At 40.6% G+C, this 26,749-nt stretch overlaps 1 protein-coding gene across 9 annotated transcripts in view; it reads left to right on the top strand.

The window, feature by feature from the left end:
* LOC148394869 (pleckstrin homology-like domain family B member 1) overlaps positions 1-26,749 on the top strand; it is a 130,700-nt gene that overhangs the window by 74,213 nt on the left and 29,738 nt on the right. For all 9 annotated transcript variants that reach the window (XM_088381540.1, XM_088381543.1, XM_088381542.1 and 6 more), the window contains one exon: positions 6,465-7,927. In XM_088381540.1, coding sequence (XP_088237666.1) covers positions 6,465-7,927 — 1,463 coding nt within the window. The remainder of the gene's footprint in view (positions 1-6,464; positions 7,928-26,749) is intronic.

Here is a 26,749-nt window from a genome sequence, read left to right on the forward strand (position 1 = left end):
CAATATATGGGACTATTAGTTTGCTCCACTAATAGACCCTAGCTCTGGAACTCTAACAACTTTTAGCTTGTTTTGACTACCAAAGCTCTGCCACGTCACCTTTTTTCAACCAATGAGCTGCACCAGATTTTGCATTCTTAAGAGACGATTTCCTGTTCTTCAGTGTCATGTCAGTGGGTGGCTTTGTGGCTATGTGTTTATAATCTAGGCTGCTGTCGCCATATCTTTTTACAAAAACTATTTATAATCCAGCACTTCTATTCTGCTGGCTGCCATCTAGCCTGTCCCCTTATCTCGTTTTTACATTTTTTGTTTTCTTGCTTTTTAATGAATTGCTCCCTTTATGAACTGATTTTTAAAACATTTTTGTTGTGATATGGCTGGGCAACATAATGATAGCGCATCTGCCTGTTCAAATCTCACTTGACATGTTTTCTCCATGCTTGTGTGTGTTTTCTCTGGGTACATACGTATGTTTTCTGCCACATCATGTCTTCTACGTTAATTCAATATCCTTACCAGTCCAGGTTATACCCTGGATCTTGTCAGCAGGGGTAAACTGTGATCCTAATGAGGACAAGCGGAAGAGAAAATGCATGGCGGATGATACATCTGCTGCAACTCCTACTGCCTGCAAAGGAAAGTTCTTTGAGACAGTTATGGTTTCACTTTCAGCGTGCCATGACATTGCATTCTTTGCTGATGGATTTTTCAGAAGGAAATAAAGATTAACTACCAATCAATAAAACTGAAATAACTGTTTTGCAATCCCCATTTGTAGTTCCAAACCAGAAAATAAAACCACATTTTCCATCCTTGTATCCCCATTTATTTTAATATTCCACCATATTGAGTCAACATGGACTGTAATCTGAAATTGACAATTCAAGCACGTCATAGCACCCAGTGTAATTCTTGTCCGCTTTCAGCTCTTAATGTTGTTCGTGCGGGGTGGCATGGTGGCGCACTGGTTAACACGTCGGGGTTTGATTCAACCTTCGGCCCATCCTGTGTGGAGTTTGCATGTTCTCCCCGTGCCTGTGTGGGTTTTCCCCGGGAACTCCTGTTTCCTCCCTCATCCCAAAAACATGCTTGGTGGGCCAATTGAGCACTCCAAATTGGCATTTGTCTAATTTTATTACTCTGCTGCAGATGTTCTTTGCTTTTAGACTCTCTTTTCTTTTGATTTAATTGTGCCTGCTATTTTATGTGTGTTCGGCGACCTTGAGTGCCTTGAAAGGCGCCTTACAAACAAAATGTATTCTTCTTCTTCTTCTTCTTCTTCTTATTATTATTATTAAATTGCCCATAGGTGTGAGTGCGTGTGCGAATGGTTGTTCGTCCCTGTGTGCGCTGCGATTGGCTGGCAACTGATTCAGGGTATCCCTTGCCTACTGCCCGATGACTGCTAGGATAGGCTCCAGCACACCCGCGACCCCCCGTGGGAGGACAAGCGGTACAGATAATGGATGGATGGATGGATGGATGGATGGATGGATGGATGGATGGATGGATGGATGGATGGATGGATGGATGGATGGATGGATGGATGGATGGATGGATGGATGGATGGATGGATGGATGGATGGATGGATGTTGTTTGTTTGGTGTAACTTACATACAAATGTAAAAGTGTATTGACATTACTGTATACTGTACTCAATCACTTTTTCTGTAATTCACACCCCAAGAACATGTCTAACAGTTTCTTGTGCAAAACTAGTGCTGTACTGCACAGGAGGTTCTTGGCTTATGACAGTTGTGACACACAGACAGGTTTTCAAGTTACAAAAAGCACACAATGAACAATTAAGAATATGTGTTGTTGATTATGGAACACATTAAAGCATGTTGAGTTACTGCCATATTTATTGTTGGGGCTAAACGAAAAACACAACTATAGAAGTGCAATTTTTACAAATATTTATTGTAATTATGACTTAAATACTATGTAATGATGAACTACGTTTTATTTTATTTTATTTTATTTTAATTTACCAGGACAAAGTCTGCTAAAAAAAATCTGTTTTAAACCTTGGAGCCCTTGTATGGATTATTTGAAAATGAATACTCAAGTCAAGTCAGCTTTATATTTGTAAATTTAAGCAAAGTTGATGAAAAATGTATTCAATTCATACAATTTGTATAGTAATTGTTTTCTTATACCTATGAATTTCTCTCTGCCTCTTCTATATACTTGTAAAAGGGAAAAAAGACACATTGTGTTTTTTTTAATTAAGGACGAATGGAAATATGATTGCGGTTGAATGAAAGAATATATCCAGGTTTTAAATCCAGAAACGGAGGAATGACGAAGATAGGGTCAATAACTGTCAAACACTATACTGTTACACAGGCCAGTGTTTCCCAACCACTGTGCCGCGGCACACTGGTGTGCCGTGAGAGACGTTCAGCTGTGCCGTGGGATTGTCCAATATTAATTACGGAGCGCATTGTAAACAGGATCGCCAAACCACTGGCCAGTTCGCGCAAGGCCTGGTCAGCCACTTGCTAATCGTGCATGTGTGGAGAATCGGAGAATCTTGAGATTTCATATTGTGTCGATCTGATTGTATTGCATCGGCACATATTCAGTTTATGTGTGTGTTGCTGTGTGCTTTTGCTAACAGTAACAGACACTGTGACGGTTGAGGTGCGTTTGTGGTCCAATGGAAATCAGAGCATACAGTTCAACCGGAGAACCTGGATTGGTTATTTTTCACATACGTAAAATAAGATGTCAAGTCGAGATTCCTCGACTGTGATAGCCACTCAGCTGCTGTCAGAACAGCAGAGCGTCTTTAAAAGTGACTTTGTTCTTATTGTTGCAATATTTATAGACCTAGTCTAAAACAGTAAACAAAATCACGTTGATTATTTTATTTTAATCACAAACACTTTAAATAGTTTATTTCTTACACCGTCTAAAACCTTTTTAAAAAACTGTCACTTTTATTTAAAAAAAGGAATACAATTTAAAGAATATTTAGTATTTATTTCTATTAAATTATTCGACTCTCCATACATATATAGGAATAGGACTGTACGTGTTTCGTTGTAATATAACTGATTTTAATATAGGAGCTTAACAGTTTTTTGTTGGCGGTGTGCCGCGAGATTTTTTCCAATGAAAAGGTGTGCCGTGATTGAAAAAAGGTTGGGAAACACTGACATAGGCAACAACAAAACAGACTGTAAGTCAAGTGTGCGTCTTCGTATCCGGAAACAAGGCAGGTAGGCCTTCAACATAAAAGGAGTTGTTGATATTATTTTTCTGGGAAATTCTGAACGTGTCGAAGACCATTGACGTTTGACAATATTTTCGTTAGTCCTTGTTGAGATGGTGGATTATGCCGATTTATATTTTGCACCAGATTCGGTCACCATTATGTGCGAACGTGTGGAACGGAAAATGACTTCACTTTAGTAACTTGACAAACAGTGGCACCATCATCACCACCACCACCGGTGCCTCGTAGTCCCTCGACCCTCTTAAAAAAAAGGAAAATATAAAAATAGCGGTAAAGTGCAGCCTTTCCTGGTGTGCGCGCACTGCGCGTAGCCTGGAACCTCCGGGCTCCGTCAGAGTTGCTCTGCCACAGGCGCCCGGAGAATGTACCCCTCAGTAAACTGGAAGGTGCCAAAGGCAGACCGGGTTTTATTCAGTCACGTGAGTAGCCTTCTGCAGGAAAAAAAGACATCACTTCATACGGTTCTATATTTGCTTTTTGCCTCCCCATTGGAATACCGATGACGAGATTTTGCGATCATCACTTAACAGTTAATCTAGCAATTATAGTATACTGCAGATCCCGGGCATATCAGCAATTGACCCACGGTGCGTAATTACCACATTTCCTAATGAAGTTAGGAATGCTACCCCTCAGCTCCCATGACGTCACTCACGGGCTTTCCTCGAGCGAAGGGTTGCTTTTATTTTGTCCCCCTCTCGATCCCCTCTTTTTCTGCCTCCACACCCCTTGCTGAGTGCTACGGCGATGTGACACCATGCAGGGGTCAGTGTATAAATGCGTCTTGCAGATACAATATAATATCTAAATGTTGTTAAAACTAAATGAAAATCCTTATTCGATTCAAATGCGACAACTGTCATTGAGCGTCAGTGTAAAGCTGAGCAATGACAAGAGTAGCATACAGAATGCTACTCCCATCCCTGCGGTGTCAGAACAAGCTAATGCATTATTTGTGGGGCTACACTATTTTTCAACAATATTTCATTTTCCAATAGTGGATATAAATGCTTAATTTGCTATGCAATTTTACCCTACCCTCGTGATATCTGATGCAACCAGGAATTTGACATTACCTTTAGAAACTAGAAACTACTTGTGTATGTTGCTGAGGCAAAAGCCAAAGCTTGGAACTTAAAATCGTACGCACACACAGTCAGGGCCGGTGTTGTTCCGTAAAATGCAGCCCTGCCGTAGAATGCACCACCTGACAGGAGCACGCTTACGTCACTTTCGAAACAGCGTTCTTGTAATAGTAAACTCAGCTGAAAATCGAAAGTAGCTGAAATTGCTTCTCTCGGCCGGTTGAAAGTACAGGTTAGTTTTCCTTACGATTGGATGGATTCAAAAGCATGCACCTTTAATGAATTCGCCGTCATTCAGGCTATTCAGATAACCAAAAACAATAGCTAATTGACTGAATATTTGCCGTCCCGATAATATAATTTCCTCTATCTTGACAGGACTGTACAAAACGACAGTGCAACGAATGTTTGCTACTCCATTCGCTATGTTGTCATGATTCGATGTTCCTGTTTTTTAAAATATGAGATGTTTTTTTCCACTTTAAGAAGCTAATGAGTGGTTGGAAGAATGAATAAAAGAATGAAACAGATATCTCTCACAATTCTGTTGTAAGATGTGTCAAATTTGAACATTCACAAATATTGGTACCAAAAGTACCCAATTAAATGTGCCTGAGAGCAAGCAGTATACCAATCAGCCAGAAGAGAGTATTTGGTACTCTGAAAAACAAGTTTTAGACTAACATTAAAAAAAAAAAAAATAGATGTTGGTTGTGCGCATTCAATTCATGTTTCACCTTTATGAATATGATTTTATTTTGTGCAATATTTATGTTGGTGAAACATGATTTTAATGTGTGCACCCAAATGTCAATTTATTAAATGTAAATCCAACATTTTTTCAGTGTATTATCATTTTTGGTAATATTTATTGGCATTGCTGTAAATGTTAATGCATGTTAGTTCGTCAGGGTTAGTTATCAAGTTATTATTTATATACACAACTTCCTGATTTGAAAGAGATTCATTCACCCACTGAAGATTTTATCTGGATTTTACACAAAGATCAGGCAATGTTTTTCTTTTGTCACTTATTATTGTAAAAATCAAAGTTTGGGAGTTCATCAGGATGTTTCATTCCTTACATAGTCACTGGCAATGCAGTGCATTAAGTGTTTGTTTAGGTTTAGGACTTTCAGAAAAACCTTTAAAAATAACAAGAGAAAATTGTGTTATTGCAAATACGTCTAAGTAGTAACAGAAACATACTGTGAATTTCAAAGAAAGCTTTAGATTTACTCCTTTCACTTTTTTGCACAAATGATGCTGTCACTGTTTTCACCTTTTAGTTTAACATTAATTAATGTATTTACGTGTCCTTATTTCCCGTTAATATACTTTTTTTTACTAAGCATTTAACAATTTCAAATTTTCTTTTGACGCCCCCTAGAGTCTATGGCACCATTAGCGTCTGCCTAGCCTGGCTCAAGGGCAAATGGGATAAGTCAATTAAAAAAACATTTCTGTGTCTGCGCTGACCATTCCCACAAGACCAAACATATGAGTCTCCTACACGCCTCTGTGTTTATGGTATCATCATCTGCCCTGTAGACAGGAAAGTGAAACTGTCAAGATTATCTTACCCTGTCTGTGTTCTATGTCGTGTTTGGGCCACACAGTAATTACGTTATGCATACACATTTTTTTTCCTGATCACTATCCAAAGTACATTGCTGTCAGTGTTTTCATCTACTTGTGTCTGTCCTTATTTCTTTCAGTTGCTAATCACTTAGGCATGAGCTTGAACATGTTTATTACATAAACTTGCACTATTATTGCCAATTTATACTGCTAATTATTTTGTATGCATTATTGATTTTCACTTATCACTTACAATTTTATTTTTGACATTTGAGGTCTTATTTTTTCAGTTGCATGTTTAATATCTTTTATTTCTCAGTTTCAAATCTTGTTTAATTTTCAAATCTTTTTGAAACTCGTTTTAAATCAGTTTATTGAGTTTCATTCTTTTTACCAAGATTGTGGCATGGGGAGGGAGCGTGCAATCATGAGTGTCATTTGGTGTAAAGTGTGTGAAAATAAAAACAAATGATGTAGATTTTAAAAGACATTGTCTTATTTAGATGGTGAATCTTAATGACATCTTTTTCCATTTGACCTATTTTAGACTCGGAAAGCTTGGTCAATGGGAATCATCAAGGCAGTCCAGCACAGTCTTCCCAAGAAATTGGTGAGAGAATCCAGTCGGAGCACAGTGCAATTGTAAGCTCTATTGAAAAGGACCTCCAGGACATCATGGACTCCTTAGTCATGGATGATCTTGAATCTTGTTCCTCTGAAGACAAAAAGCATCCTGGGGGCCAACTGGTGACTCATTCACCCCTGTTACCCATGGTCAATGGTGGGGGCAGGTATTTGCTATCCCCTCCTACGAGTCCTGGGGCCATGTCCATGGGATCCAGCTATGACAATACATCGCCACCCTTCTCTCCTCTCTCTTCTCCTTCAGCAGCCAGCAGTGGTAGCTTTACGAGTCCATCTGGTGGAGCACCCCAGGACCACATTTCTTCTCTGCCGCCAGTGCCTGCACGCTCCTCCAGCTACAACTTCACCAGCCATTCGCAACTTGTACCCCAGCCACGGACCAACCTACCTAACTTTAATGGTGGCGGCGTAGGTCAGAAGGTTCAAGAAAGCCCCAGACTGCAAAAAAATATCTTAGGGGAGGCACCCCCAAGCCCAAAGCCTAGTCGCAGAGGATTATGCCAAGATGGGTTGGATAGTCCCAGAGAGACCCCATTTTTATCTTTGAATGAATCCCCCAGTAGCAGAAATATTGTGTCAAGTAGCCCCAGTTTCACTCCCAAGTTCCCAACATCCTCTTCCATGTCCGCTCCTATGAGGACCAAGACAACCACAGTGCTTCATGACAGACCTACTAGCCCTTTCAGAGAGCAGACAACCTTTGCTGATCGCTCCATCACCTCAAGCCCATCCAGGCAACTCTGCCAACCTACAAAGGCCTTTCAGCCACCTCTCGATCCCATTGTTCATATCATTCAAGGCTCACCGTGCCAGCAGCTGCCAGAAAGCCCTCGCATGATTCGACGAAACATAGAACTGAATGGCGGAGGAGGTAATATGAGAGAACTTCCACCTCTAAGTCCCTCCATTGCTCGTAGAGGCGTCCCAGTACTCCCAGGGGCCCTTCCAGGAACGGTACAATGTACAACCCTGAAAACACCTGATAGCACCTCAGGTCTGGGCACACTCATCTCAGAGAGTCCCAGGCTTCAACGTAAGACTGGAACTACAGCTGTTGATTTGACTGGCAGCTGGGGAATGCGAGCCCGTAGTCCTTCACCCACCTCTCTGATGATGGAAAGTGGCACGGGAATTCGAAAGGCCAACTTTGGCAATTCTCTTTCATCAGCATATAGTCTTGGTTCCCTTCCTGGCTCATCACCCATGTCCAGTCCCAGAATCACCAGGAAAGTATCAACAGGGCGACCGGGGATGAGGGAGAGAAAGAACAGCATCTCAGAAATCAGCGACAATGAAGACGAGCTGGTGGAATACCATCGACGACAGAGGGAGGAGCGACTTCGAGAGCAGGAAATGGAGAGACTGGTGAGTGCAAAACATCTTTTGAGGAAAGTTCTGTAATACGAACACATTTACCAAGAGCATAAATGTATCATCAACTTTTGGGACTTCTACATTACGCCATGGTTGACGAATTAGATTTGATGTTTGTTTTCAGTCTAATCTAGAGTTGAATCTCAGGTCCATTTTGTAAAGCACCATTGATAAACTGGTATGGAATTGTAAAATAGGACTATATTCGGATGCCCTGTCTACTCTACGTGCACAGGAAAGTGTATTGTTTGCAGGTAACGTGTTGTGTTTATAGAGGATGAGTCAGAAGTGTATGAATGTCTGTCACTTGGCAGTTAGCTATCCAAGGTGTTGCTGACATGCAGCCTCAGGCTTCAGAGTGCCAGGATGTTCCCATAGTAACCACATTGTTTGCTGGTTCCTAAGCTTTGCAAGGGGGGGGGGGCTGGATGGTAGACGTCATGAACCTGTCTGGTTCTGATTAAAAACACAACGGCAACAATTAAATGGTTTTATTTGCATGAACGTGATTGTGTAGATTGCGTAGATTGTGCAAGTTTTTCACTAGCCTGACCTTGGTGCAGGCAGTGTGGGTTCAGTTCAGTTCAGACTTTGTATTTCTAAGGATCCTGTGATTGACTGGCCTCTACACCTGGATGTGGTCTGCCTTTCGCTCAAAATCAGAAATGTCAAGCTATCCCCTTCAGAGATCTTGTTTCATGCACTGACACATAGGCTTGCCGGGAAAATGCCATTAGGTTACCCTTTGATATTAAAATTGAGTACTTTTTGTTGTCAGTGCACAACAGACTATAAAGTTCCGCACCAGTCAGCATTTAATAAGATGATTCTAGATGATAACTAACAATTAGTGATGCTGTGCATTGCATTTATGTTGTGAATATAGACTTGAACTTGATCAAAACAAACCGAATCGCTACACAAGAGCTTGGAATTGCAATCCACAATGGTACTGAAAAAGTGTCATCTTTAGTTTCTTTGCTCTCAGGAATTTTATCTTGACAAGAAATGCATTTCAGCTGTGGACACAATGAAGAGTGATTAGTCAGTTCTACCTTCATACAAAAATATTGAGATAGATATTGTGCAAAAGCAAAAAGTTAAGTACTTAGAAAGTCAAGATCCAAAACTGTACATGTCACGTATAGATGAATAACGGGACTGGCAACGGCTGCTTGAGATAAAGAGTCAAGGTTTCTCAGCAGCATGAATTGTTATTATATTTTGCTAATGATGACACTCGCATCTCTTTGAGAAAGCAGGGCGTGAAGCTGCAGGGCCTGCAATTAGTCACAGTTGATACACTGTCACGAGATATTTTCTCGCCTCAGAGCGTATGCATTTAAGTCATTTCACACAGACCTGTGACTCCCTACTCAAATGATTACAAAAACCAATTTAGATGAGTGTTTTAGCGAGGTTGGTTAAAGAAATTTATTGTTATTGTGAAGTCAGTGGGAGTACACAGCTTCGAGGAAGGAGGACTGCAGGGGGTTTTCCTTAAAGGAGACACTGGCTTACTGTATCTTGAATTACATTCAGGTTTTGAAATATTTAGGAAGTTCTTAATATACTATAAAAAACAGAGCCAACAATAACTATGAATTGCCAACAACAGGTTAGTGGAGGACCATTGTTCATTTGTACAATGTTATTTTTAATTCATAACCTTTTTTTCTGCAGAAATTTGTAAATTTTGATAAGTTCTTGTAGCCCCCCTGCTGAGCTCTTGTGGCATGCTTTTGCACCACAGCACCCACGTTGAGAATAATTAGTATATGAATATGGAGAGAAATTTGCTGAAGTTCAGTATTTATCATGCTAATAACAATTCTAAACTGTCAAGTGTTAACAAAAGATAAAACACAAAAACAATACATTTAGAGCACTATCACAGAAATAATATTTTGACCCCCTCATGTCTGATTAAGTTAAAACAGAAAATGGCAAGCTAGTTTGTGAACATTTGGGAGTTGTGATAAAGGACATTGGTGTTTTCCCCTTGGGCCTATTGGTAATCCCTCTCTGATAATAGTCTATCAGAGATTAAGTCCAGACTGTCCTGTCTGCTCCTGTGTTCACCACATGACACCTTATCATGGCAAAGACTCTTGGCGAGTCTGTGGCACAAAGTCTCACACTCATGTAAATTCACCTTCTGTCTCGGCACCACAGATGACCCAATATTTTCCTGGATATTTGTGATGTTGAGTTAGGGCCATGCTGAGAATTTACTCACTGAGGGCAATTTAAACAAAGAAATGCATGAAAAAGACGAACGAATGAATGAATGAAGAAATGAATGACATATGATTGAAGAATGCATACATACATAAATAAATAAATAAATAAATAAATAAATAAATAAATAAATAAATAAATAAATAAATAAGATTAAATTGAAAAGAAAAACAATTATGGTGTGTCTTAAAATAATTCTGTCCTTTATCATTATCTTGCACCACCAATTTAAACTACCTGTAATCTGACTCTACTCATGTCTTTGCTTCCAATTCAAATCTCTTGTCAGTTTGCTTGTCCAGTGGAATGTCACAAAGGATGGCATCCATTAAGATCCATCCATCCATTTTCTATAACGCTTGTCCCCGCGGGCGTGCTGGAGCCTATCCCAGCAGTCATCGGGCGGTAGGCCGGGGACACCCTGAACCGGTTGCCAGCCGATCGCTGGGCACACAGAGACGAACAACCATCCATTAAGATTAGTAAACCAAATATCGTGTGTACCTCTACACTCTCAAACAGAATATGACATAATGCATTCCAACCCATTCAAATATAACTAGCTTGTGTTGTCCACTGAAACTGGCACCCCTGAGAGATAACTATAGTTATAACCTCTGTGTGAAACTTGTCACAGGAGATTATTAACTCCTATTGGTGGGGATGAGGAGCCTTTTTCAAATCTGGCCCGTGTGGATTTTACCCTTTTGGAGTAAAAGCAGATTAAGATTGAATTTAATTTTTGTTGGCGTTATTTAATAGTTATTGTCCAGTTTGGCTCTTCGGAAATTCTTTACATTATCATATTTGTTCTAGCTTCACTAGTGTTTGGAATGGCTGCAGTGGGAAAATATCTCCACTAGAGGGGGGTATCTGCCCATTCTTACACTCAGCGCTCGTCGTGGCATTGTTGCAGCTACGTGAAAATTTAACAAGAGTGAATAAAAATCCTCATTGACCAAAATGTTCAATATATATCAAAATAGTAGAGCCAAGTTATATTCAGAGCATTTGAAATACATGTGACCTTCTAAAGCAAAACAAAAAGCTTATAAAGTTTTATTATAGAGCATCAGAAGATGTTTTCTCATTAATTTTCTTTTTTCCCCTCCATAACAAATGTTTGCTTTACATTGTAAAGCGTAATAACAATGTTGAGTTAAGCTTAATGTTATTTTTAGACCCAATCAACAAGAGCTTTCCCAATTAAGGACGTCTCTGAAGATTTGGGGGAGATGGGGGGTGAGGCAGTTCTTCACATATCCCAAAGTAACACAGAGTGTTCAGTCACTTTTACCCTGGGAGCTTTGCAGACAAAAACTCAGAAGCAACATTTTTCCTGTTGAGTTAGTTCTGGGTTATCAGTCTGTCATGAATTCGTATTGTATTTGTAGCAGGCCACAACCTACACTGAGAGGAGGCCAGAACAGGGAGCGGGTAATGATTTATCAGCTTGTCCTGCCAAAACAGAAGCCAGGTCTTCTTACAGACATGGCAGCACGAATGAAGGTAATCGGATGCATTGCTCTTATGATTATTGTAGTGTGATTGGATTTAAACTATCCCATGGGTGCTTCTGGAGTCCCTTTTACCATTTTATCATTTTTGCTTTTTTGGTTTAAAAAAAGACAATAAAATAATCATAAACGAATGAATAAATAAATACAAATAAATACACTGCAACACCGTTAATATGCACTAGTCAATATTTAGTGCTGATGCAGTAAGATAGATAGATAGATAGGTAGATATTAATACGTAGTATAAATGACATACAGAAAATAATGTATAAATAATATAAATATAAATATGATACGTGTGTGTGTGTGGGGGGGGGGGAGTGGTCAACTATACTTGTACGTAAGTGATGTCTTAATGATCAAGTAAAAATTTGTGAAAAAAACATATATAAGTCGCTCCTGAGTATAAGTCGCCCCCCCACCCAAACTATGAAAAAAAACGCGACTTATAGTCCGGAAATTACGGTATGTATGTATGTATGTATGTATGTATGTATGTATGTATGTACGTATATATTGTATGTTTGTATGTATGTATATGTGTGTATGTATGTATGTTTGTATGTGGGTAGGTAGGTAGGTAGGTGGTTATTTATTTATTTATGTATTTAATCTTACACTCAAAAAATACTCCACATACATAAGAAAAGTAAGAAAAGTAATGCTAAAACTAAATTTAACTAAAATGAGGCACTGATAAAACTAACAGACCTGCTCTAAAAACTAATTAAAACTAACTGAAATAAAAAAAAAGTAGGAGAAAATAAAAACGAACTAAACTGAAAAATCAAATACTCTTATAATACTGCTTCCACTCTGAGTGTTCAGGTATGTGTGTGGCACCCCAGTGCCCTACATCCTACGTAGCTGTGATGGGGCCAATGGGATGGGACTATTGTAATAACAATAATAATGCATTAAATTACATGATTCCTGCAATGATTGAGAGGGTTTGACATGCTGTTGTTATGAATGAAAAGTGATGACATTCACCACACACGTCGTAATCTGAAGCTCAGAATGTGTTTGCCTGTGCTTCGATCGAAATTTACGACAATTGTGTACATGCGGAATAGTTAGATATGGTTCCAGAAGGTGTAAATGTCATATGCGCTTGACGCATGTCAAAGAAAATGCCCTCAGTATGTTATGCTAGCATTCCATGTTACATAAAAAACACATTCCCCAATTGAATGTTATATTTTTTTATTTCTCACTATGCTCTTAGAAAAGTAGTCATGTATTGTACATGTTTCATTTTGCCTTCCCTGTCTGGTACTACTGTATTATTACCCACAAGAAGCATGTTGTTTTATGTTTGTAGCAGGTAGGCGATGTGATTTCAAGCTGTATGCATTGTTCTATAATTCATGATTATGTGTGATTATTAGTTTCTTGAAATTAATCCATATTTGAACTTTAGTGTTAGACAACAGAGGGTAATTGTCAAATGTGACAGTCAGTGTTTCTTTAGTGCTTTAATTGGGCTGTGAAACTAACTAAACCCTCCTTCTACTCACTGTTAGTAGACTTCATTAGCATCTCCTTCCAAAGTGTGGATATAAATATTTAATCTTATAATTTCATGTTTACAGCAAATTGTTTAACTTGCAAGCTGATGCAACTGAATGCACATATTACAAATTTCTCACTGGAGCCCCAGAACAATAATCAAGCAGTCAGGCTGCATATTTCCCAAAAAGCGTTTAGGGAATGAAAAAAAAATACAACTCTCGTACAGCCTTTAATCATTGTCTTTGATCCTTCATGCAAATGTGTGTGACGTGGTGACTGGAAGTAAGATTTCATTTGAGGGCATGAATCTCAGTCGAACGGGAGGTTTCAGCTGTTTTAATGGCAGCCGCCCCACTGGGAGCAACAGCTTCATGGTTTTATCCTGACTTTAGTGCCAGTGACATCTTTAAGTAGGACCAGTAGTATTTTAGTATCCAATGGGGTTAACTTCCACTTGAGAGGCTGCCTGTCTGACTTTGATGCATGTCCGTTATACTGGATGAGGGAGAGGTTTGGAGGCGGGGTGCTAGAAGCACTGTTATGAGATTACTGTATTTTTTGGACTATAAGTCGCGTTTTTTCCCCCCCATAGTTTGGGTGGAGGGGCGACTTATATTCAGGACCGACTTATAGGTGTAATTATTCACAAATTTGTACTTGATCATTAACACATTACTGACTTACTAGTATAGTTGATCACTTCACATGTTATTTTCACTTTAAACCGCATGAGGGCGCACTATGGTTGTGGAATAATTGGAGCCTCACTGACAATGAGTTCCATTCACTGACTTCCTGAGTCAGGAGATTTTATGATTTGGAGTGACACAGATGGTTCGATAAACTTGTTATTTATGTGATAATTATTTGATACATAGTATATTTAGAGTAGCAACGTCTATGTTGTTAGACTTCAGTAGTTTCCGATTGTCTAGCAAGGCCGTGAAGGCAGTTGGGGGGGGGGAGCGAGAAGAGCGAACCAGGGTGCTTGCTTATAGCACTGTGTTGGCTCATATGTTGAGCTCTTGTTTTATGAAATAAAGAGCTGATTACCAAACCCACGTCTTGCTGGTACTTTGGTAACGCTACAATATAGTTATATACGTAGATCTGTGGAATAATTGGAGCCGCAACTGACAACGAGGCTGACGTCAGCGGCGCACGTAGTTCCGCAGTCAACAGCTGTTTTTTTTTTTTTTTTTTGTTGAGTGACAGAGCGGTTGAAGAATCCGATATATTTAATTATTTGGAGTGACACGGATGGTTCGTTAAATTTGTTGTTTATATTACATTTATTTGATAGAGGTAGTCTGACGTCAGCGGCGCACGTAGTTCCAGAGTCAACAGCTGTGTTTTTTTTTTTTTTTTTTAAGTGACACAAGGGGACGTTGGTGCCTGTCGTGGCGGCAATCCCCGAACCTGCTGGTGGACACCGGCGGTAAGGGATGCCGTCAAGCTGAAGAAGGAGTCTTATCGGGCCGTTTTTGCCTGCGGGACTCCGGAGGCAGCTGACAGGTACCGGATGGCCAAGCGGAACGCGGCTTCGGCAGTTGCTGAGGCAAAAACTCGGGCGTGGGAGGAGTTTGGTGAGGCCATGGAGAATGACTTTCGTACGGCTTCGAGGAAATTCTGGTCCACCATCCGGCGTCTCAGGAGGGGGAAGCAGCGCAATGTCAACACTGTTTACAGTGGGGATGGCGTGCTGCTGACCTCAACTCGGGACGTCGTGAGTCGGTGGGGAGAATACTTTGAAGACCTCCTCAATTCTACCTACACGCCTTCCATTGAGGAAGCAGGGCCTGGAGACTCTGAGGCGGATTCTCCAATCTCTGGGGTCGAAGTCACTGAGGTAGTTAAAAAACTCCTTGGTGGCTAGGCCCCGAGGGTGGCTGAGATCCGCCTGGAGTTCTTAAAGGCTCTGGATGTTGTGGGGCTGTCATGGCTGACACGCCTCTACAACGTTGCGTGGACATCGGGGACAGTGCCTCTGGATTGGCAGACTGGGGTGGTGGTTTCCCTCTTTAAGAAGGGGGACCGGAGGGTGTGTTCCAATTACAGGGGAATCACACTCCTTAGCCTCCCTGGTAAGGTCTATTCAGGTGTGCTGGAGAGGAGGGTCCGTCAGGAGGTCGAACCTCGGATTCAGGAGGAGCAGTGTGGCTTTCGTCCTGGCCGTGGAACAGTGGACCAGCTCTACACCCTCGGCAGGATCCTCGAGGGTGCATGGGAGTTCGCCTAACCAGTCCACATGTGTTTTGTGGACTTGGAGAAGGCGTTCGACCGTGTCCCTCGGGAGGTTCTGTGGAGGGTGCTTCGGGAGTACGGGGTGCCGAGCCAACTGATAAGGGCGGTTCGGTCCCTGTATCACCGATGCCAGAGTCTGGTCCGCATTTCTGGCAGTAAGTCGGATTCATTCCCAGTGAGGGTTGGACTCTGCCAAGGCTGCCCTTTGTCACCGATTCTGTTCATATTTTTTATGGACAGAATTTCTAGGCGCAGCTTAGGCGTTGAGGGGGTCCGGTTTGGGGACCTCAGCATCGCGTCTCTGCTTTTTGCAGATGACGTGGTGCTGTTGGCTTCTTCAGGCCGTGATCTCAAGCTCTCACTGGAACGGTTCGCAGCCGAGTGTGAAGCGGTCGGGATGAGGGTCAGCACCTCCAAATCCGAGTCCATGGTCCTCGATCGGAAAGGAGTGGAATGCCCTCTCCGGATCGGGGATGAGATCCTGCCCCAAGTGGAGGAGTTCAAGTATCTTGGAGTCTTGTTCACGAGTGAGGGGAGGATGGACCGCGAGATTGACAGGCGGATTGGTGCAGCGTCGGCAGTAATGCGGACCCTGTACCGGTCCGTTGTGGTGAAGAGAGAGCTGAGCCAAAAGGCAAAGCTCTCAATTTACCGGTCGATTTACGCTCCTACCCTCACCTATGGTCACGAGCTTTGGGTCGTGACCGAAAGAACGAGATCCCGGATACAAGCGGCCGAAATGAGTTTTCTCCGCAGGATGTCCGGGCTCTCCCTTAGAGATAGGGTGAGAAGCTCGGTCATCCGGGAGAGACTCGGAGTAGAGTCGCTACTCCTGCACGTTGAGAGGAGCCAGATGAGGTGGCTCGGGCATCTTATCAGGATGCCTCCTGGACGCCTCCCTGGGGAGGTGTTCCGGGCATGACCCACCGGTAGGAGACCCCGGGGACAACCCAGGACGCGCTGGAGAGACTATGTCTCTCAGCTGGCCTGGGAACGCCTTGGGATCCCCCGGGATGAGCTCGATGAAGTGGCTGGGGAGAGGGAAGTCTGGGAGTCCCTCCTAAAGCTGCTGCCCCCGCGACCCGACCCCGGATAAGCGGAAGAAGATGGCTGGATGGATGGATGGACACAAGGCGAAGATTCCGATGGATTTAATGATTTAGAGTGACACGGATGGTTCGATAAAATTGTTATTTATTTGATATACAGTCAAACCTCAGTTTTCGACCACAATCCGTTCCAGAAGGCGGTTTGAGAAGTGAATCGTTCGAATTCCGAATCTATTTTTTCCCTTACAAATAATGGAAAAAAAATTAATCCGTTCCAAGACAAAAATGCCTTTTTTAAGCATTTTTTCATTTGCGCATTTTTGTCCGATCGTGCAACTGCAGCGCACCGCTGAACGCACAACCGTAACGTGCCGCCAACTGCGCCAATGCACCGCGCTAGTCGCATTATTGTGACAGCCGTCGCTGAAATTTAGAAAATATTTTTAAAGTCCTGATGTACTTTCCAAAATTTTAGTGGACTTCAGTGCGCATGGAGCTTAATTTGGTTCGATCGCGCAACTGCAGCGCGACGGGCGCTCACTGCCGCATTGCTTTAAGAGTGTCTTTGCGTTTTAGGATGGCTTTACCGCTCCCACTTGCTTTCTTTGGGGGCATGATTAGGGGTTAATACAATCCTCAAAGTAACGAAAATACAATAACAACGAACGGAGTCAGTCGGTATCCAGGTCGCGCGGTCGGGTTTTCTCGGGTCCTCTCGGCTCATCTCGCGAGGTTCGACCTCCGCACACGCGGCGTTGTTTACAGAAAGGACGAAGAATTCGATCGATGGATTCAATGATTTGGAGTTACACAAATGGTTTGATAAACTTATTTATGTTCTAGTTATTTGAATAACTGTTAATGTTACGTCAGGGCCATTGTCAGCTCCTCGTTTGTGTTTATGTCACGTTAGCATACCGTATCGTTTAGCCTGTTTTTGCTGGTTCATGTCTGTACTTGGTGTTGGATTTTGTCAAATAAATTTGCCCCAAAATGTGACTTAATCTCCGGTGCGACTTATATATGTTTTTTTCCTCTTTATTGTGCATTTTATGGGTGATGCGACTTAAAACATAAAACGGCTGTTGTCAGGTTCATGTTATTGTTCCTCCACTGGGAACTTAACATGGTGAAACCCCCAAGGATCAGGGTCTGATCACGAGTGGGATTGCCTTTACAGATAGCAAGATAGAAAATCTAAATCTGCCTGCAAAAAAAACAAGAAAAGCAAGACTTTGTTGAGCACTCCCTGTCTGCCCTTGATGCACAGCACACGTGAAATGGCCAGGCGTTTCACAAAAATGTCCAGCTGTACGCTTACAAAGTACTGTAAAGGGGAAAATGCACAGACGGGAAATTGCCGTGGGTGCTCGGGGAGAAGAAGGGCGAAAACATGAAAAGGGTACAAGACAAAACACCAGACTCACCCTCAGGGGAGACAAGGCACGAGCACATTCTGTTGCAAATTTAAAAATAATGTCGACAAAATTGAGAAGACCACTTTAAAATGACAGATACGATTGAGGATATCACTGCGTAGAACTCCTGACAAATCATTTTACCATTCCTTGTGATGGTTACAGTCATTTCAAATTAAGTGAAACTTGTTTCTGTTTCCTGTGATGCTGGTCAACCTCATTGTGGTTAGAATTGAAAACATTTGAAATAATTCCATAATCAAATTGGCCCTGTTATAAAACGTTTGAAATGTTAATGTTAAAATGTTAAGACAAGGTTTTAGTGATATTGTGACAACGTTAACGGCCTTGAAAGCGTAGAAATACTACTACTACTCTGGTAACAGCTAAAAACAGTAATTATCAAGTGGCCGTTGAGGTGCTACAGGTTAACATTTGCAGTCAACTCCACTTCCTGGGAGCCTCACAATCTTTATGACACTCACTAATCTACAAATTTGTGGCTACCGGTGGCCCGTTTGGAGCTCATAAAACTTCTTGTCGGCATTCGCTCCACTCACAGTTTAGCTGAACTCGTGTTGCCATGTTTTATGATAATTTGCCCTTCAAGTTTACAATTATTTGATGGATAAGGCCAAGTTTGAAACTATACAAATTTAAGCTGTAATTCATATATGTTACATTTAGGTTTTTGTATTTTTTCTGTATTTATTGCAGAATTGCATCCACAGAAGATGGCAGAATTTATCATCACTTACCGTACTCTTTGGCCTTCACTCATCTGAGTGCTGTTCTCAGTTAATTAAACATTTCATTTCAGAGTCAACTGCCATTAATTTTTATTGCTTAGGCCAGTACAATATCCTGCAAGACCTACTGCATGTTATGTTTGATCTAGGTTCAAGTGTCAGCAAAGTGTTGAATCTCAGGTAAAGAAAGACATGAAAGAATGATGATGTCAGGTTCAGAATCAGCAAAAGGATCAGCAGACAAAACCAGTGAGGCAGAATGTTGAGTCTTTTCTCGCGAGGAGTGCAATCAGACTTACAGCAGTCCCGAAATACACTAAAAATCTGTTTTACACTCCTCGCTCTTTTTATTTGGAAATGCCCTACCCACAGTGTGAGACGATTAGCCCTTAAGGGGGGGGGAAAGAGATTGTGGCTTCGTCTCGTAAGAAAAGAAACAAAAAGTAACGCACAAAGTGTTGCGTGCAGATATGGCTATATCAGGAAAACAGTTTAAGCGATATTCCGAGAGATAAAAAGAGAAAGTGACGTTCTTTAAGGAAGATCAGAAGGTTCATGACGCATCGTTTGACGTGTTGTTTTCACGATCTGTTCTGGTGGACGCTGAGCTGTCAGCAGCATCTTGTTTGACACAACCGTCATCTCGCCCCTGACCCAGCCGTAATCCTTCTGTTCTGTTGTACAAGATAAGAATAAGCAAAGCAAAGCAGCAAGCATACTGAACAGTAACATTGTGAATAAGTACTCATTAGAGAACGCATGATAACATATATATACAATTTTTCTAACAGATGATGATGAAGAATTTTTAACTACTTCATAATTCGACATCTGTTGTTTTGTTCTGGCGACTCATTTTTGACCTACAGGTATTAAAGCAATTAAGCTCTAGTATATTGCCTTCTTATGTGTGTGGCACAACGTGCCGAAATCCAAAATACTTTTGCTGTGCCTTTACAGCTTTTATGTACTGCACCTGCCATCCAACTGACTCTTTACAGACTATTTGGAGCTTGGACACAAGATGAACATTTGCGAGGAAGACTAAATGTGCATTTGTCACTAGAGACTGGAGGCAGGAACTGGTGCCTCAGGGTGGAGAACTCTGGGAATGAGGCATTCATTCCTCCATGGCCTGGCGGCTGATGGACTCTGACCTAGCACCCGTCTTTTCTTAAAAACGCACGTGTGGGGGATTTACGCCATCTGTACCTCAGCCTGCTGTTGCTGCTAAAGTATCCTACTTCATGATCTGTTTATAGACAGCTTAATAATTTGCTTCATATTTGGATGGAACATTGGTTTCATTCACATTCACATTTCTTATGTACATTTCTGAAAGAGCTTATTAAATATTGAGACACTTGATGCCATCGTTGCCTTTCTTGATGCTTTTTCATACAGTCAAACAACAAATGATTGTGTCAAATTTGATTTGGCCAAGCCAATGTGATAAAAACGTCTGATCCGCGTTTCTTTTGAGTTTTATTCTTACATAAACATCCTGCTAGTCAATAGGGTAACGCAAGTGCAGGCTTGATGAAGTGTCTCGAGGGAGGGGGGCAAGGTGTCAGCGCCGAAGGGTCGAGTAGATGTTGAGTGGGAGGACTCAAGAGTAGCTGTTGACTTGTCAGTAAATGTTAGAGGCTCACTTCCTCTTGCTTGAACACAGCAATTTACAGCTCAAAGTGCTATTTTTCTCATTTCAAAGCTTATTCATCCAAGATTATAGGTTCAGGTGCAGCTATTTTCAAAGCGGGAAAATTGTGCAGTTGGTTAGGAAGCACCAGCAAAGGTATTCATCTGCACATCAAGTGTAGAAATTAATGCTATGTCAGGGTCCAATTGGACATAACTCCCTATTTTGTCCGGAAGTGATGTGTAATGAAAGCAAAACTGAAATCATGGTCTATGCAGTGTTCATTCGTGGTCAGGAAGTTTTTCTCAATGAATTTTTACAAATCTGACTAGATATGTATGAAGTGTTGCACATATTGACCAGAAAGGAACTACAAGCCCCTCTCTAATGGTCTTTAAGGTATTCCACAAAGAATGCCTTGAGAGAATTTAGTTGAACTACATTCATAATAAATCATGATGTATTCTGACTAAAATCTTTGCTTATTTGTTTTAACATTTTATCATTACATAATGTACACATGTGGGTAGATTGTTGTCTCACTTTGGGTACAAAGTATTAAAAGCTAGAGTCTTCAAATTGTACAATGGTTAAATGTGCTTTTTTTTTCTTGAACAAAACCTTTTCCATCCAGTATCGTGTGTATTTAAGTGCCAAATGTATATTGTACTTTTGTTGTTGATGAAATGTTAAATAGAATTGGAGTCAGATACCCAGTAATTTCTTACTTGAATATTACTTGCCGCCACCAAAATCACTTTGTGTGCACCCATTGGTTTTAGAAGTCAAATAGTCAGAGGCTAAATTTATACGGTCCGCAGGGTCCCCTGCTGGTGGATTGAAACACGATAGTGACAGCAGCTGCGCATGTCAGTTTCACCATGTGACTCTGACGTTGCACCCAGAGGAGAGAGCTGTTTGTGTTGTTGTGTTGATTGATGTGTGAGTCCCATTAGCGTTAGCCTCTATAAAAAATAAAATAAAAAAAACTTGGTACTCGCAAATAATAATAATTGTCATGCAAGGCACTGCATCATCACACAATGAGAAAATACCTTTGAAGCAGTGGCTGCTGTGGGTTTAAAAAAAGAAAAACTCCCAAAGCATCCTTAAAAGGAAAATTTATGAGGCTGGATGCCAGTATACCTCCAAAGAGTAACTCTGGGAGGCAATTATTGCACCCTCAAATGAGATACAGGCAAAAATGATTCATGAGTTTACAATTTTAATGAAAGGGAGAGTTGTGATATTGGAGAGTGTCTCCTATCTTAATGTTACGTGATAGCAAAAGATGCTTTTTTTGGTTCATTAAATGAGCTCTATGGTATGGCATTCTTTACAACCTATTAGTTTTTTTTAAACTGATATTCATAATTTGAAACTATTTGGAATTTGCTTCTTAATGTTGTTATCAAAGTAGTGTTGGATTTTGTCCACAATTTAGGGAGCGCGTTATCTGCGCCTCACGGCAAAAGCCTTTGCCAATCACCTGTTATTCAATTTACTCACTGCGTGCTCGTTTGATTTCTTCAGATTTAGGAAAATGCAAAGACACTGAAGCAGAAATTAGACTTAGACAGCTTGGTTGAGTTCAATCACAATTCTTGTTCAAAAAGCTCTGTTTTCAGGAAAGTGCAATACAGCGCTGGGCCCTTCAAGAGCGGAAAGTCTCCATTCAGAAAAGGGCAAAGTCTAAGGTTGTTAGATCAGTTTTATATTCAGTAGCACATTGTGGGCCGGGATTGATGGGCGATGAGTCTTCGGGGTGGGGCAAGTTCGAAGGAGAGTCTGCTTCCATGCGAGTGGTGCTGGTTATGGGCGATTCGGTGTGTTGGTGGGGGCTGTTGGTGTGTGTGTGTGGAGGGGGTTGTTGTCTTCCATCCCGTATCTCGGCCTTGGCGATCATCTTTGGCCGAGTTCTCGGGTGGCTCCTTCTGGCACCAGCTGGTTTTATCTCCACGTGACCTTCCTGTGAACATTCTCCTCCAATCTCGGACATACACTGTCGTACCGCATTCAACCGTATCTTTTTCTTTGTTAGGTCAAGATATTTCCCTCTGTGCAGAACGTTCAGTAGTAATCAAAAACTGGCGTCTAGCATTAGTCAAAACATAAGATACAATCAAGTACTGAACGGTCAAGACGACTGCGGCCATGTCCATGATTCAGAGAAAAAACATCAGGCATGCATTCCACAGTTCCTTAAGGGTCATTAAGGTATTTAGGCAATATATCAAAAGTCATTTGTTATTTCAAAGTCCTCAGAAATATATATATCAGATCATAAAGTTATAAAAACCTTTCTCATCACCACTTATCAAAAATGTCTAGTTATGTCTTCTTTATTGATTTGGTGTGTAGGTATAATTATATGCTTCAAATGTTTCTTTTATTTATTTAATATGTGAATATACTTGTCTGCTTATGTACTTTATTCAATGAGGTTTGAGCATATCTGTTTTTGTAGCGAGGCAGGACTTTTTGTATTTCGACCTCATTCCTTCACTCCCTCTGTTGACCTCAGTTTTACTGAGGTCACCAAAATCGTTGATGCCACCAGGGTCCCTCTGTTGGCACACCACGTCCCTCTGTGGAGCCGCTACAAGTCCCTCTGTGGGGCCGCCAATGAGTGAGAAAAATAAATATAGATAAAATTCATACCCAGACATTTGTAAAAGATGGAGAGTGGAAAGGCAATTGGCCTAGACGACATTCCAGTGACAGCATGGAACTATCAAGGAGAGATGGCAGGGGAGATTCTTAAAAAGCGAGAAGTTCCCCGGAAAGGTGTTGACTTCTATTTCTTAATTCAGACCACGGCGATGCGCAGAACTGTAGTAGCTACAGAGGTGTTGTTATGTTTATTAAGCAAAGCATGAAGTTATCGGAAAGAATGTTAGAAGCGAGGCTTGGAAATCTACTAGCCAAAATAATGGAGAGTGTGGCAGAGACAAAGATAGGACATGCAGATGGTTGGTGGCACAGAAAGATATGGAAACGATCGCTCTGCAGTCGCGGCCCCTAACAGGAGCAGCCGAAAGAAGTGGAAGATGAGAAAGAAAATGTGAAAGAGAAATACATAAACAAATAACGAATTACATACGTAAAACAAATAACGAAATACATACATACATATATAGTACATACATATAGACAGACAGACATCGAACAATTGCCCATTCGGCCACTCAGCCCTTCAGTCAGTCACTCAATGAATCACTCAATCAATAAACCAACCAATCAATCAATCAACCACCCAATCAATCAATCAATCAATCAATCAATCACACAGGTGTTAACTAATTTGTAATTGTATTGCAAGCAATTCAAACTCTAATGGAATATGATGATGTCCATATCTGTTTTATCAAATTCTAATCCTACTTTACCTTTGTATAAGGCACAGGTGTCAAACTCAAGACCTGGGGGCCAGATGCAGCCCGACACATGATTTTATGCGGCCCCCGAAGACAAATTGTGCTTTTTATTCATGAGTCATTACTCGAATTGCAAATTGTCTTCACTTTTAATAATATTTTATTTTTAAATATTAGACCAGTTTTTATTTGTCTGATTTGAAAGCGAGTTACTTGTCAGTTTGTTTTGTAGCTTTTACTCTATATAATATGAGGTGCTCACACATTTATTTGGGTATGACAGTCATACCGGTCCTCCGAAAGAAGCTATGACTACACTGCGGCCCGTGAACCAATGAGTTTGACCCCCCTGGTACAAGGGATAGCCTTCTCATTGATCAATCACGTATCTTAAATCATGCTTTTCCTCCTTTGAAGCGACTATGTACTTCAAACCCAAACGGCACCATTTTATAGGGAAAAAACTTGTTGAATCTATTTGTTTTCGACATAATACTACCGCAATCATCTTAAATTTGTTCAGTTTATCAATCCCTTCCATTGTTTATCCTGCAATCACGTGAATAATGTGTTATTCAAACTTTAACGTTCATAATCCACCTGTTCCCAATTTGTTTGGAGTCTGTATGTTATTGTTCTAATTTTTTACATTTAATACTCTCCCACCTATTTGATCCTATCTTGTGAAGGTCTACAGTTTATTATGAGCTATTTTGAAACTCTTCACACTTGTTACCAGGCTTTGGCTCCATCTCATGATGTTGTCTCCCATTCACTTCATTTCTGCCAAGCTGCTTCTTCTCCTCCGTCCAGCATGTTGAAGACTTAAAAACCATCAAATCTGAAAACACTTAAAATCTCACAATTCCCCCCTTTGTTTTTTTTTTTAATTATTTTTCTACCTCCCCCTTTTGACACATTCTAAAAAATGTGTCACAATGGTTAAAAAGTAAAAATAACAATATCCATGGTGACATACCCATCGCCAGCTGGACTTCGGTGTACCTCCAGATGCCATCCTAGCCTGGAATCACCAATTCTCAGTCCCTGAAACTCGACTGGCAGCATCTCCCATGGCTGTATGAACAAAAGCCACCACCCACCTGTAGCTGTGCATGCAGCTCTCCGTACAATAAACATCCATAATACCAAAAAATAAAATTCATAATGATAAAAATAATCCACACATGGGCGCATGTCAAACGCATGAAATAGAAAATTGGAGCCTGCCGAGCCTGTCATGAAACCGATCACATTTACAAACTCGTTATGAAAAGTAAGGGGTTAGTTGTTAATGCATGTTCACAGACATGACACAAAATTCTCCAAGACTGCAGTTGACAACCTGCAAAGTAAAGCAAGTTTAACAAATAAAGCACAATCTGCTCCCTGGGTTGCTGTTAGAGGCTGCAATACAATTAGGTAAAACATCAAAACAAAGCAAGTCATCACAAATTCCGTCACATACATTTCGTCACACTGTCAGGTAAGTCCAGAGTTGTTGTCATACACTGTCTTGGCTCAGAGTCTTGATTGTCAATGCTGGTATAGTCACGTCTGGTCATAATCTTGAAATGGGCCTTCTCCATTGAAGTCTTTTGTTGTCAATGGTGCCCCAGAGTAATCCTAAACCCATATTTAGTCCAAAATGAGCCCTGATCAATCTTGCTTTTTTCAAATCTGTAGTATCTTTATATTTTTCAGGTGAGAGGAATGTTATCCTCTGCTGTGATCACATCACCCCAACCTTAAATCATGTTAACCATTCACAATACACAAACCCCATCCCAAGTACAGACTTGACATTCATACAGCATGACAGACAAACTGTCATCCCACAACACACACATAAAACATACAATATTAAATTGTAAAAAGAACCCTCCCTATGCAAAATTTTCTCCTCAATTAAAATTTCCCTTTTTTATTTTAAATCCAAAATTAATATCTAATTGTCTGGTCTCCTGTCCTCACATCGTTTGCCAATATGCATAATACTGGAACATGATTTAACTCCCCATTTAGTTTGCTCACATCTCACACTTAGACTATTTGACACTTTGTGTTGAGCTGTAACTTCAATATTTCCACCTTCTCATATTTCTTCCACTAAACAGTTCCATTTTGCTTTCAGTTTAAATTCATCCCTCCAAATAACTACCTCTGGCAAAAAACCAAAAATTTTTAGAGCACTCCCTTTTACTGTCACCTTGTTCCTTCATTCATCTCCTCACAAGCATTACTGACCCTCCTAAGAAATAATGATACTGAAAATAATGTTTAAAAAATATACACAGATTCCTCCTGCCACTTACACTATAACCTTGGATTATCGTTCTCATTTTTGTTGATGCCAATTCTTAGAATTAAAAAGAAATACTTACTCTTGATAATTGAGTGACGCTATATCACAAATTTTGAAAACCTTCTTCCATGTTCCCCCTTTGTTCCTATCAAAACCAATTAGAAATATTTTTGCTGTCATGATCATCATTGTGGCCCTCACACTTATTGTTCTTGTATTTTAAATTGGCAATTTTTGTACATTTGGAGCCCTTTGAGACTTGCTTGTGGGATATATAAATAAATTTGAATTGCCTTGACTTTATTATTATTCAACTTCTTCTGCATTCCTCTTCCTTTTATTTTAATCTTAACTACTTCCACATAATTCATCTGATTTACTCCATTACACTTTTAACCTCCGAGATTCAAATTCAAATTTCACATCCTCACTTCCAACATTGCGGTAAAATTTTGCAAAGTTTCATTTTTTTTTCCCTTCTAATTTCTTCTAGTTTTCCTTTTTTCTTCTTTTTTTTTTTTTTTTTTTCCACTGACTCAACTCATTTCAATTTTTTTTTTTTTTTTAACTGTTCATCTTATGCCTACCTATTCCAAAACTTCCCACTCCCCAAATTTCAAATTTTCAACTTTAAAATTCACGCCCAATTTTACAAAATTCTTTCTAAATTTTTATCAATTTTCTAGCCAATTCATCACGTTCCAAATTTAAACATAACCTTGTAGCTTTCCCCGAATTTTTATTCAGCCTCTTCGC

Source organism: Syngnathus floridae, chromosome 7, assembly GCF_059516105.1.
Source record: "Syngnathus floridae isolate MCC-2025c chromosome 7, RoL_Sflo_1.0, whole genome shotgun sequence".
Lineage (NCBI taxonomy): Eukaryota > Metazoa > Chordata > Actinopteri > Syngnathiformes > Syngnathidae > Syngnathus > Syngnathus floridae.